Source organism: Zalophus californianus, chromosome 2, assembly GCF_009762305.2.
Source record: "Zalophus californianus isolate mZalCal1 chromosome 2, mZalCal1.pri.v2, whole genome shotgun sequence".
Lineage (NCBI taxonomy): Eukaryota > Metazoa > Chordata > Mammalia > Carnivora > Otariidae > Zalophus > Zalophus californianus.
In genome coordinates this window covers 33,100,116-33,114,179 of record NC_045596.1, presented here as the reverse complement: position 1 = coordinate 33,114,179, position 14,064 = coordinate 33,100,116, and the positions used below count along the sequence as shown (strand labels likewise).

The 14,064-nt window shown below is 41.4% G+C and overlaps 2 protein-coding genes across 7 annotated transcripts in view; one reads left to right on the top strand and one right to left on the bottom strand.

Annotated features, from left to right (window-relative positions):
- The window catches only part of N4BP2 (NEDD4 binding protein 2), an 83,041-nt gene extending 71,458 nt beyond the window's left edge, over positions 1-11,583 (bottom strand). For all 6 annotated transcript variants that reach the window (XR_003520641.1, XR_003520642.1, XR_003520643.1 and 3 more), the window contains exon 1: positions 11,063-11,583. Coding sequence is in view for 3 of the 6 variants with exons in the window: in XM_027598068.1 (XP_027453869.1) it covers positions 11,063-11,456 (394 nt within the window). In the remaining 3 variants the exon portion in view is untranslated. The remainder of the gene's footprint in view (positions 1-11,062) is intronic.
- LOC113924351 lies at positions 11,578-13,601 on the top strand. The gene has a single exon (XM_027598075.2). The coding sequence runs from the start codon at positions 11,865-11,867 to the stop codon at positions 12,207-12,209; it is 345 nt and encodes a 114-aa protein (XP_027453876.1). The 5' UTR covers positions 11,578-11,864; the 3' UTR covers positions 12,210-13,601.
- The last annotated feature ends 463 nt before the right edge of the window (positions 13,602-14,064 follow it).

Here is a 14,064-nt window from a genome sequence, read left to right as displayed (position 1 = left end):
CCCCTGGCTTGTGCTCTCTCTCGCTCACTCCTTCTCTCTCAAATAAACAAAAACCAAAAAATAAATTCCACTTGCCACCATTAATTTACTTTTAAATGGCGTTTTACTTTATGTAAAGTAAATGTGGCAAAATTAACAATTATTTGAATCTAGAAGGTGGGTTCAATATACTATTCTACTTTTCTATATGCTTAAGTATTTTCCATTTGTAAAAGTTTTTAAAATGTACCATGCTTCAAGTAAACTTGTTTGTCTAGTCTACAAAGTAAAATCCTTTTTTAATCCAAATACCAACACTTAATTTGAAACTTCTAATTCAAATATGCCAAGTTTTCATAAAGCAGAGTAAAGGTTGTATCTGGTTATCTATCCATGTGTTCTGAGAAGAAAAATTCAATCATGCTATAAGTAAAGGGAAGGAAGAAAATGAAAGAAGAAATCTTTTTTTCTTAAGATTTTATTTATTTATTTAAGAGAGAGAAAGAAAGAGCACAAGAGTGGGGTGAGGGGCAGAGGGAGCAGACTCCCCGCTGCCCCCCTCCGGGGGACTCTGGGATCATGATGTGAGCCAAAGGCAGACACTCACCCGACTGAGCCACCCAGGTGCCCCTGAAAGAAGAAATCTTAAAGGATAAAACTGAAGGAGGGGCTCCTGGCTGGCTCAATCAGTGGACCATATGACTCTTGATCTCAGTGTTGTGAGTTTAAGCCCCACATTTGGCGTGGAGCCTACTTTAAAAAAATTAACTTTTTTAAATGAAGGAAAGGACCCTGAATTGGGGCAACAGGCTATCCACTTGCAACAGCTATCCACTCAGCAGCAAGTCGGCTTCTCCCTCTCCCTTTATGATCCCTCTCCCTCTGTGATCGCTTTCACTCTCTCTCAAATAAATAAACTCTTAAAAAAAAAGAAGAAAAGGACCCCGAATAGCCAAACAACCTTGAGAAATTAAAACAAAGCTAAAGGCTTTGTTTCCTGATTTGCTTCCTGATTTCAAAACATATTAACAAAACTATATCAAAACTGTATGGTACTGGCATAAAGAAACAGAAGAACAGCTGGAATAAAATATAGAGCCCAGAAATATACCCTCACATACACAGTCAAGTAATCTTTATTTATTTGAGAGAGAGACAGAGAGAGCAAGCAAGCACAAGCGGGGGAAGGGGCAAAAGGGAAGGGAGAGGAAGACAGAAAGAATCCCAAGCAGACTCCACACTGAGCATGGAGTCTGACGTGGGTCTCGATCTCATGACCCTGAGATCATGACCTAAGCCAAAACCAAGAGTCAGTCACTCAACTAACTGCACCACCCAGGCACCCCTACAGTCAAGTAATCTTTGACAAGGATGCGAAGGCTACACAATGGGGAGAGGATAGTCTTTTCAACAAAAGGTGCTTGAAAAACTGGATATCCACATGCAAAAAAATGAACCTGGACCCTTACCTGATACCATATACAAAAATTAACTCAAAATGGGTTAAAGACCTCAGCATAAGACCTGAAACCATAAAACTCTTAGAAGAAAACATGGCAGAAAGCTTCATAACATTGCACTGGCAATGACTTCTTGGTTATGGCACCAAAGCACAGGAAACAAAAGCAAAAATAAACAGGCCTACATCAAACTTAAAAAAATAACTCCTGCACAGAAAAGGAAAACAATCAACAGAGCAAAAAGGCAATCTACAGAATAGGAGAAATATTTGCAAACCATATATCTGATAAAGTGTGAATATCCAAAATATATAAATAACTCTTACAAGTCAACAAAACAAACAAAAAAAAACCCCTCAATTTTCAAAATGGTCAAAGGACTTGAATAGACATTTCTCCATAGCTGATTGATACACAAATGATCTACAAGCATATGAAAAGATGTTCAACATCACTAATCATCAGGAAATGTTAATTAAAACCATAATGAGATATCACCTCATACCTGTTAGGATGGCCACCATCAAAAAAAGGGGGGCAGGGACAAGTGTTGGTAAGGATGGGAAAAAACTGAAACCCTTGTGTACTGCTGGTGGGAATGTAAAATGTGCAGCTGCTGGGTAATATATAGAATTGCTGAGTCACTATATTATATACCCGAAACTAATTTCACACTGGATGTTAACTATACTGGAATTAAAATTTTAAAAAATAAAAATAAAATGTGCAGCTGCTATGGAAAACAATATGGAGGTTCCTCCAAAATTAAAAATAGATTATGATCCATCAATCCCACTTTTTGGGTATACATCAAAAAGAAATGAAAACAAGATCCCAAAGAAATATTTGCACAATCATGTTCATTATTCACAATAGCCAAGAAGTGGAAGCAACCAAAAATGTCCATGCAACATAAATGTTCATTAACAGAAAAGAGGAAAAAGAATACATGGTATATACACAAACACACATGATGGAACAATACACAGCCTCAAAAAAGGAAGGCAATCCTGTCATATGCTACAACATGGATAAGCCTTGAGGACATTATGCTAAATGAAATAATCCAGTCACAAAAATACAAATACTGTACGATTCCACTTATATGAAGTATCTAAAGTAGTCAAACTCTTAGAAACAGCAAGTAGCATGATGGTTGCAAGGGGCTGGAGAAGAGGAAGCAAAGGAGAATTGTTTGATGGGACTAGAGTTTCAGTTCTACAAGATGAAAACGTTCTAGAGATCTATTGTATTAACAATGCACATATAGTTAACATTACTGTACTGTTCATCTAAAAATAGGATAGTAAATTTTATGTTATATGTTTACCAATTTTTTTTATAAAACTATAAGGGGTTTAGGGGGGCGCCTGGGTGGCTTAGTCATTAAGCATCTGCCTTCGGCTCAGGTCATGATCCCAGGGTCCTGGGATCAAGCCCCACATCAGGCTCCCTGCTCAGCGGGAAGCCTGCTTCTCCCTCTCCCACTCCCCCTGCTCGTGTTCCCTCTCTCGCTGTGTCTCTGTCAAATAAATAAATAAAATCTTTAAAAAAAAAAAACTATAAGGGGTTAAAACTACAAAGGGAAAAAAATGGGAAGGTGATTTATCGGGGAAAGAAAATGTTCACTGAAGAAAGTTGGAGTCAGGGATGCCTTCAGCTTAGGTCATGATCCCAGAGGTCCTGGGATCAAGTTCCACATCGGGCTCCTTGCTCAGCAGGGAGCCTGCATCTCCCTCTGCCTACCTCTCTCTCTTACTCTCTCCCTGACAAATAAATAAAATATTTTAATGAAGAGAGTTAGAGTCAGAAATAGAACAGAAATGAAAATCACAAATAGAAATCCTGAGAAGTGAATTACATTAGTTACAACTATATAATCAATTATCAACTCTGGGTCCTGTGATAGAATAGATCTCCTGGATCCCTTTAGCTCCAGAAACTATATGCAAAATACTCTACTATCTACTAGGATTTTACATATACTATAACCATTCCCTACTCAACCACTTCTTTCCTATGAACCATCACCTACCAAAAAGCCTCCAACCTCTCCTTTCTGTCTTTAAAAAGTCTAATTCTAAAAAGTTCAAATTCCTGCACTGGAAAAACGGTTTAGAAATTTGATTTTCTTGGGGCACCTGGCTAGCTCAATCAGTAGAGCATGTGACTCTTGATCTCGGGGTTTTGAGTTCAAGCCCCACTTTGGGTGTAGACATTACGTAAAAATAAAAAGGAAGGAAGGAAGGAATTTAATTTTCCCAGTACACCCAGAGTTGATAAGCATCAGGAGATTTCTTAACTGAGACTAACCACATTCCTAGTATTCCCTACACTGTTTTGTAAAATAATAATTTACACTTGTTGTTTCGAATTCCCACTTCCTGTTGACGTCTTAATCCAAAGCGATCTTCCCCCTACTGGTTTTTCTCCGGCTGCCCCTTCTCAGTCTCCATTGATTTCTTCCCTTTTGCTCAGTCTTCTCAATGTCACGGTTCCCCTGGATTCTGTCTCCAACTTTCTGCTCCACCAGCTTTTTCTAGGCCCATCTAGACCCATGGTTTCAATACCTGTAACTATGACTCCAGCCCAGAATTCTCTCCCAAACTCTGATATACTTAACTGCCTGACAGTCATAACCACTTGGATATTACATAGGCACTTCACGCCTGAGACGTCCAGCTTAAAATCCTTCAATGACTTCAGTTTTCAAGATCAAGTTCCAACTCCTAGGGAAAGTACTCAAGGACCTCTATGATCTGGTCTTTTATGTACCGCTAGCTTCCTCTTCCTCTATTCCTCCTCAGGTACTCTCTATTATTTCTGTATCTAATTATTTGTTTCCCCACACAAAGTAGGACATTTCACATCTCTATGCTTCACAAATGTTCTGCCCAAAAGTCCCTCTACACCTTTCCACCCAACCCATATTTCTTGGCTTAATTAACTTTCCTTCATAAGATTTTTCTGCTATCCCAAAGTCTGACTTAGACATAGCTCCCACTGCACCCTAGATACACCTCTATCTTAGCACCTCTGTATTTACTAGCTTAGACCACTAGTTGATAAGCATCTCCCAGGTAATGTGTTATTTAGCAAACAAGAGCTCAATAAATATTTGTTACATGCCAGCAGAAACCAAAAAGCCAAATTAGTTCTTTAAAATATTAGACTTCCCAGGGCACCTGGGTGGCTCAGTCAGTTAAGCATCTGCCTTTGGCTCAGGTCATGATCCCAAGGTTCTGGGATCAAGCCCCGCATCTGGCTCCCTGCTCCACGGGGAGCCTGCTTCTCCCTCTGCCTCTGCCTCTATTTCTCATGAATAAATAAAAAATTTTTTAAAAAAACAAATAAAATATTAGACTTTCCACTTTAGTACCTGGAATACTCACGTACATAATACTGAGTACCTCTTTTTCACAAATAAAGTATCTATGAAAATAAATTTATAATCAGAAGAATAGTTAAGAATTATAATGAATATTCTTTGTGTCCACCCAGAACTCCTTCTCCTCCCCTGGTCTGTTAGAAAACAGACCCCTGACACATAAACAAGCACATCACATGATCTAAACTAAACTAAGCATAGCACCTCATCTCCTCAGCTGCAGGAATCAGTCAAGGGATGGACATGTGACCAAATCTACCTAAAATCTTGTACATAAATCTCTAAATAGATAAACCTGTGCTGGCAGGAACCAGGTCCCACCATGTGAAGCATATCTACAATAGGAGAAATTGCACCAGTATGCACAGATTTTAAGTATAGGAAGGACCTACCTATGGGCAAGTTCCTACCTTAGCCTTTATGGCCATCTCTATCCATACAATTTCTGTTATATGGTTATTAAGCCAGTAACTTTTCCCCTGAAATAGGCTATTTCAAACGGTATCTCTGTTACTTGCAATCCAAAAAGTCCTAACTAACAGAGAAACTGAATATATGGGAATTTTATGTAAAGATTTATTTCACTGATGCTATAAAAGGGCCTACCTAGTATGCCTTTCCTAACTTAGAAAACTTTCATCTGGGGCGCCTGGGTGATTCAGTCGGTTAAGCATCCTTCTTCAGCTCAGGTCATGATCCAAGGGTCCTGGGATGGAGTCCAGCATCAGGCTCCCTGCTCAGTGGGGAGTCTACTTCTCCCTATGTGCATGTGCTCTCCTCTCCGCCCCCACACCTCCATCTCCCTCTCTCTTTCAAAAATAAAATCTTCAAAAAAAAAAAAAAGAAAGAAAATTTTCATCTAACATATATAGTGTCTCCCTCCCTTCCCTACTAGGTAAACCCCAAAATAACTACTTAATTCCCTCCATGCAAATCACATCATTTTTTAAGATAGTCAATTCACCTCTTTCTTTCACTACACCCTAACCACTACATGGTGAGATGACAGATAAGCAAACTGTAACAATGTGATAATACAGAGTTGGCTAGGGAAACAAACGGAAGACATGGAACAAACATTAAACCAGGCCTTGAGGTATCAAAAAAAGCCTCCCCATAGAGGTATCATCTTGACTGAGACCTGAAAGACAAGTATGAGATAACAAAACCAAAGGGGAGGGAAGCAGGGAACCAGAGAAGGCATTCCAGACAGAGGGAAGCTCCTACACTCAGGCTTAGATTTAACAAACCTGGCATTTTAGGGAAGAAATGCCAGTAAGTGAATATGACTAGCACACTAAAGGAAAAGGGAAAAAGTTAGAAGGGATGAAGAGGTGAATAGAAACCAGATCATGAGGATCCTGAAAGCCAAATTAAGAAATTGACTTTATCCTAAAGATGATGAAAAGTCACAAAAAAGTTTTTTAACAGGGAAGTTATATGTTCAGCTGTGTCAGATAGATTACTCTGGCTAAAAGTGGGGGGAGGGGGAAGGATTAGAAGGCAAGACTGGAAGCAGGGATAACCACTTAGGAAGGGATTGCAGCAATCCAGGTGAGAGATGATGCTAATCTTGAGCAGGATGGTAGCCTTGGGGATAGGGAAAGGCACAGAGTCAAGAAATATTAAGAAGAAAGAATCCAGCAGGGCTCAGTGATCAATCAGAATGTGAAAGCAAAAAGAGAGGACAAGGAATAGCCCATGTTTCTGCCAAGTTATTATTAGCAATGTCTAATATTTACTAAATTATTACCACACATACATTATCTCATTTAATCTTCCCCTAGAAAGAAGACTGAAAAGAAACAGTCTATTCTGTATTTTTGGTTTGAGGATGGGAGACGGAAAGTTGTTAAGGACTATAGTTTAGGATATGCTTAGTACCGATGGTAGCATACAAATGGACATGTCATGAAGATAGATGATACATGAGTCCACTTATCAGGAAAAGAGCTTTGGGTTAGAGACAGAGAATTACCAGAATACAGATGGTAAACAGAAATATTTTTAAAAGTAAAATATCTCCTCTATTCATGCCAATATTTATTTAATACCTACATACCTAAAGTAATTAGGCTGGGACCAGTGTTAGCAGGAAAAAAAAAAGGAAGATTGAGTGAAGCTCAGTTACTAGAGGGAGGGAAGAAGGAACAGCATAGCAGTAAGTGTATACTGGAAATATATCAAAGGTTCAAAGGTTAGGGGGAGGAGGACAGAGAAAACAGTAAAACACTCCAGGCAGAAGAAATAAAATTCAAACACAGAATTCTTTTTAAAAAAAGATGCCCTGCTTTGGGCATTGCAGGGCACCTTGACTTGGTATCAGCACAGGTCTCAATCTCAGGGTTGTGGGTTCAAGCCCTATGTTGGGCTCCACTTTTAAAAAATTAATTAATTGATTAATTAAAAAGATACCCTGCTTCAGAACAAAAAAAAAGTAAATATCATTCATGTCAGTTTCCCAAAGTAATTCTTAAATTTAATGAACAGAAGATATATAAAAATGTTTTTCTTAAAAAAAGTAACATGGGGAAATTCCCTCTACTAAATACTACTGTGTATTAAGAAAGGGTGCCTGGGTAGCTCAGCTCTCAGGTCCTGATCTCTGCTCAGGTCTTGATCTCAGGGTTGTGAGTTCAAGCCCCACACTGAGCTCCATGCTGAGCATGGAGCCCACTGAAAAACAAACTAATGCATATTATGCATTATGAAATGGTACAGTCACAAAAACTCAATAAAAGATTGAGGGACTATTATAAGAAATCAAGAGTCCGGAAAAAGTCCTAACTATATCTCAAAATGTACATGTAATAAGATAGGCTTCCCAAACCAAGAAGATTAAAGTTTTTAATAGTGGTAAAATCATTTAATAGTAATTTGTAAAACAATTAAGGTGGTATCACCTTAGAATTATAAATTTATGCATAGAATTTATCCTAAATTCTGATTACAAAGTTAATTTTAGAAATATTAGAAAAAACTGATTATCACATCTGTAGAACAATGAAATTTTTTAATTTGGAAATATGAAGCAATGACAAAGGAAAAGAACGATGGATTCATGTATGAACATTTTGAACTTCTGACAAATAAAAATAACCAAAAAGTAAAACAGCAAGCTAGAGAAAAATATTTTCAAGAAAAAAGACACTAATAACCATATATTTGGACCATTCTCAAAATTTTAAGAGAAACAGATGTAATAGATGATCAAAGGATATGAACAATCCATGTTTAGAAAAATAGTGTCCACCATCAGTCTAGTGAGGTTTAGCGAAATTGATACACCCAGAGCCAGTGCTCAACCAAGTGCAACATGTGGGTTCTTCCTGCTACTAATTCCACTAATAGTCATAAAAACCTAGCTGGCATAGCTAGTTTCTTCCTCCATGGAAATTAATGAAATGATTTTTTCAATTTTCAAAGTTATGTGAGTTTGGATAGCACAAATTAATTAACCTGAATCTAGATGTACTACTGAAATAGTTTCTGGAGAACAAGGCTGAGATTCTTCCAACAGTCTGCCCACCTAGACATATTTTAAAACTTTAGTACAGTGGGTAGGAAGGTACTTAAAAGTAAATTCAATAAACCAAAATTCAGAGTAATGTTAAAATCTGTATATGATTTTAAAAAAAATCTGTATATGATTTTACATAAGCAAACTGAACTGTAATGCAGAAGGAAAAAATGTTTATGTGACAAACTAATATACCTTATTTCATCAATTTTAAAACATTTTCACATTTCTGCAGTAAGGACCATCCTAAAATCAATGGCATATCACAGTTACTTGGGAGTTTTTTTGCTTTTGGGGTTTTTTTTTGTAGAGGTACATAAAATAATCCATCTTACAACTGATGGGAGGAATGGTAGATATTTGGAAATGTCATGATTTACTTGATATCAAAGGTTTTGTTTCAGAGGGCCACAAAAAGACTATGCTAAGAGTAAGGTTCTGGGTCACAAAGATCCAGAATTGACTGAATCCTGGCTCTGCTAAATACCAGTTGGCTTATGTTGGGACAACTTTCTTCACATTTCTCATATTGTCTGTTTCCTCATCTGTGAAACAGTACCAATAATTGTGCAAATCTCATAGAACTGTGAAAATTAAATACAGCAGCATATGTACAGTGCTTAAAACAGTGCCTGGCATGCATACATACATACACACACACGCATATATACATATATATATATACGTATGCACATACATAAACAGATATGTGGTGGCCACTTTTATTACTATAAGGATGAGGGTGATTAGGCCGTAAAATTCAATATTTGACCTGACATATTCTTCACAAGACTGTCAACATGAGTTTGCATATAAAAAGCTGAAGGGAAGGAAGGCAAAGATAGCTGTTTCCTAAAATTCACATTGACTAATAAATGGTTACTGTTTTGCGTATCAAAAGACACACATAACCATGGATAATCGTGAAGACAGAAAAGGAGATTTTAAAAAAAGGAAAATCCTCAGATATTGTTAAAAAAATACGCACCTACACTGATACTTATTTAGCCTCTACTGTGTACAAGGTACTAAATTACACTTCAATAAAGAAAAAATATTCTTCTGTAATAACTTAAGCCCACTTTTTCTATTTAGTCCAACACTTGGTCCTCTTTACTCTTCCCCTAAAAGCTATTAAAGTCAACAGGTACACAGACATTCGTCAGTACTGTATGCTGGGTTTCTGCACTGGGATTTTGTACTTTTTTTTTTCATTAATATACTAGTCTTTTTTCATGAACTAAATTGTAGGCTCCTCACACAAAAACAGCCATTTCTTCCCTATTCTTCCCACCATCTCCACCACTGCAGCCCCCTCATCCTGGCACAACCACTTAAATGATAAAGGCTCTATCTAGCATAGGAACTAAAAATTACTGATTTAAATTCTGACCTTTAAAAACGAACAATGTTAGAAAACTGAACCAAGCCGAGCATCAAAACACATGACGTTTACATTTCTTAAAGTGTGTAAGGATTCTTTCATTGAAAATTGGAAGATGGTTCAAACGAGTTACAAAAGAGAGCTGGGTGTTTGAAAGAAAAACCACAGAAATAATAAAAACGGAACGAAAAAGCTGATGCTGGGATGAAAAGATAACATTAAAAAAAAAGTGAGAGAAGAGAGGCATCTGCACATCAGTCATTGTTTTCCCAGAGACCCGGTTGATCACCCTGCAGGATTTTCTTCTCTGCGCTCAACCAATCCCCACCTTTTCTGAGTTAACCAGTCTCCAGGCAAGCAGCGCTTCTTGATTGGCTTAAAGATGTTGAGTAGAAAAACCAGCCAATCCTGCCTTCAAGCCGGAACTGCGCTATGGAGACATTACAACCACTGCATGGCGAGAATGTGTACAAACCTGTCCCTGCCACAAATACCAGATTCCTAGTTCTAAGGGCTGTCGCGAAAAGGAAGATTCTTTATAAGCCACACCAAGCGTGATTTGGCATCTACACTTTATTATTCTAGCTCTCTGAAGCCGGGGGCGGGTAGTGTCGACTGTTTTAATCAAAAGAGCCTAAGGAATAAACTGTGCCCCCGGTCAGATGACTCACTCTATCGAAGACGGATTTCCAAACGAACATCTCGGAGAAGGTCCGGATGACAGAAGGGTTCAAGCAAGGTCCCAGAGAGGATCAAAGTTGCGGTGGGGGAGGGGGGTGCGGACGAGGGTCAAAGAGGCACAAATACCAGGGACCCGGGATGTCTCCCCACAGTATCCAAAATCCGAACGTGTGGAGTGAGAGGCTGTGTTTGGATATGAAGAAGTGAGTAAATAAACGGCTTTGCTAGGACTACGTGCTAGGGTGGCCCGAAGTTCCGAGAAGGCTCCGCCTGGGAAAAGCCGAAGGTACTCGGAAGGGCACGAGGTCAAGTCCCGGCGGGAACCGACAGGGAAGCAGCTCCGGGGGGTCGAGAGGGGTGTGTCTGGGGCCCGGAGGCCCGCCCGGGACTGGGAGGTCGGGGAAGCGGCCGCGGCCCCCGCCTTCGCCCGGCCTCGGGCAGCACGCCAGGGCCCGCCTCTCGCCGACGCCTCACTTCCCTTCCGTCCAGGCGGCCAGGCCCGCGGGCCCCGCGCCGGCCCCCGCGTTCGGGGATTTGGGCTTCGGTCGTAGCGCCGCCCGCCGCTGCCTCAGGCCCTTCGCTTCGGCTCGGGGCCCCGGGATCCCTTCCCTCCCGGACCCGCCGCCCCGCCTACCACCCGCTGCCTTTACCTGCTCCGAGAGCGGGTGGAGGGCGTCGAGGCCGGGGCCGCGTCGTCGAGTGCGCGACGCGGCGCCGCGGGTCCGCAGCCCTTTCCCGCCGCCGCCACTGCGCTCTCCGGCGCGGCGCTGGGCTGGCGAGCAGCGGCGGCCGCTGGGGCGGGGGGCGGGGGGGGGGAACGCGCGGCGAGTGCCGGGCGGGGAGACACTGCCGCTCTCTGTCCGGCCCGGGAAGAACAGCCTCGCCGCAGCCAGCCGCGAGAGGGCGGGAGGGCGGCCGAATGGGGAGGGGTCTCGGGAAGTAGGGAATGGCTGCCACGTCGTTCAGGTGGCTCACCGCCCTCCGCCTCCCCCACACGAGCCGGCTCCCCGCCGCGACCTCTGGTTCGTCCCCGAGCTCCGCCATGGCGCGTCGGCCCGCCCCGCGGGGCCGGCTCCGGAGACCGGGCCCGCGGGCGCTCCCGCCTCTCCCGCTCCCTCAGGAGAGCGAGTCCGGGCCTGGCCGATTCTGCCGCATCGGACCCGTCCCTCCACCTCCACCACCACCGCCGAAAAGCTCCCCCGAAATCCTGTTTCCGCCTTTCCTGGTGGAGCGGCCACAGGGAGGAGCAAGCCCTTCTCAGTGTGTCGAGTTTTCGTGGAAGGCGGGAGCTGTTTTGAGCCCGTGAACGGTATCAATAAGGGGCCCCAAATTTTTGCCGAAGTAAAGGGCGCGGGAAACCACGGCTGTTTCTAGCCCTCTGCGCTCTCCCAACCCAAAAAACAAAATAGAAACACAGGCTCGTACTCAGTACTGGTCGAGGCGGGGGAGGAAATGAGAGCCGGGGCGGGCCCGCTAGGGCGCGGGTCCCGGCGGCAAGTTGGGAGGGACCGCGGGGCGAGCCAGACCGCCTCAGCATTGCCTCACTGGGCTGTAGACGCGGGGCGTGCAGGGCCACGGCGACGGGCGCGCGAACCCGGCCGTTGCGCGCGCGGCGCTGCCCGCGGAGGTTTCCGGGCGCGCCGGCCGCCTCGCCGCCGGGAGACAAAGGGGTCGACTGCGGCCGCGGCCGGGACGGAGACTGTCGGCTCCCAACCAGCGCTGCCCACGTCGGTCCGAACACGCTTGCGGAAGCACCAAACCGTGGGTTTGTTTGCCATGCGGTCCTGCAGGCACTGACCTTTGCCCTCCGGTTAGAGCTTCGGTTTTCAGATGCCAAGAAAAAGCAACGACGTTTTCTTCTCTTTTGCTATCACTTCACTCTTAGCCCGTCTCCTACGCCTTCTCCATTTTTTCCCCTAAACTCTGCTTTCTTTAGTTGGTTTTTTCTGTGTTCTGACGTGAAATCAATGTTTTCAGGTGCACGAATTTTTCACCCTTGCTTTCTGGTGGTGGTGGTGGTTTTGCTGATCCATTTTTTTTTCCTCCCTCTGTTCGACTCCCTTTGCGATTACTTTTTATTCCACCTTCATTGTGTTTCATAGAGAAACAAAATAGCCTGCTGACAAAGTATTTCTTTGCGTCCAAGAGACAGACTGTCCGTGTTGTATGTAGTAATTGCTTTAAACTGAGTGGAAATTTGGGGAAAGTTCAAGTGGATTTTTATCTTCATCTGGGTCTAACTGGAATACCTACTCACACTCAATGAAAACATTCTAGTGGGGTTTTTTTAGAATCAGAAATATTTAAGCAGAGACCTCAGGATGGTAAATTTTCTAATGAAACCAACTACACACAAAAATACAAAGAAGGGGTTTTTTTTGTATGTTTTTTTGTATTATTAGAGATCCTTGAGTCCCAATATTAAGAAATCAAAATACAAAAACCTTTACTAACGCTTTTATTAAACTTCAAAACAAAAATTTTAATAAAGTACACAATCTCAAGATATAAATAGCTATTGCTGAGAACCTAACATTAACTCTGCCTCTGAACAGCCATTAAAAGAGACTAATAACAGTGATATATGCCACTTTAGAAATGAAAGAACCCTAGTAATTATGAACTTCAAACAAATCTAGCAAATTAGTATCAATTTTGTTCGTATGAAATATGTTCACCATGATAATAAAAATACATTTAAATTTTTTATTTTCCTTTGAACATTTTAAAGATTCATGACTTCTTGTGTGAACAATAAGAAATAAAGTGTTCTTAACATTGGGAAAATATATTTGAAGACAAGACTTCATCCAGCCTGAATTTTTAAAAAACGAGTGCTTAGTACACCAATAAAAGAAAAATATTACTACATTATTACAAAATTCTAAAAGTCAGACTCAAATGAAGAACAAAGCAATCTTTACTCAACATTCACAATGCCAGCCTTCCTTTGTGAATATTTATAAAAATATTCTTCTTCCTTATTGGTTTAAATTCTAAGCCAATAGGAAAAGTACAACAAAGGGTGAGACATCAGCATTGGGTTAAAACATTGGATAAACAGATTGTTTATCATGCTCATTCTCCTTCAAGATCATATATCTTTTAATTTCAAAGAAGAAATTTAAGGGGCGCGGGGGTGGCTCAGTCGTTAAGTGTCTGCCTTCGGCTCAATCCCAGAGTCCTGGGATCAAGCCCCACATTGGGCTCCCTGCTCTGCAGAGAGCCTGCTTCTCCCTCTCCCACTCCCCCTGCTTGTGTTCCCTTTTTTGCTGTGTCTCTCTCTGTCAAATAAATAAATAAAATCTTTAAAAAAGAAATTTAAGAATTTTTGAGTGATTATCGATGTACCTTAAATGCCAAATTGCTACTCTTGATCACACTCTGCTCTCTGTAATCTTCCAATTGGTTACATTACAATTAATTAGTTAAAATATTTAATTCTCTAAAATGCCAGATGAATCTGAAGAATGACAAAATGCCTATAACCTAACACTTTAAATAAGATGAACCCTGCCATTTCTTTATATGAAAGATGGCCTTTAAGGAAATAATAGTTTCTGTTTTAGAAAATGTCTTGGATTTTTATAAATAAAATGGCCAATGCATCATAAATAAACCTTTTATATTTGTCTAAAGCCATCTTTAGCCT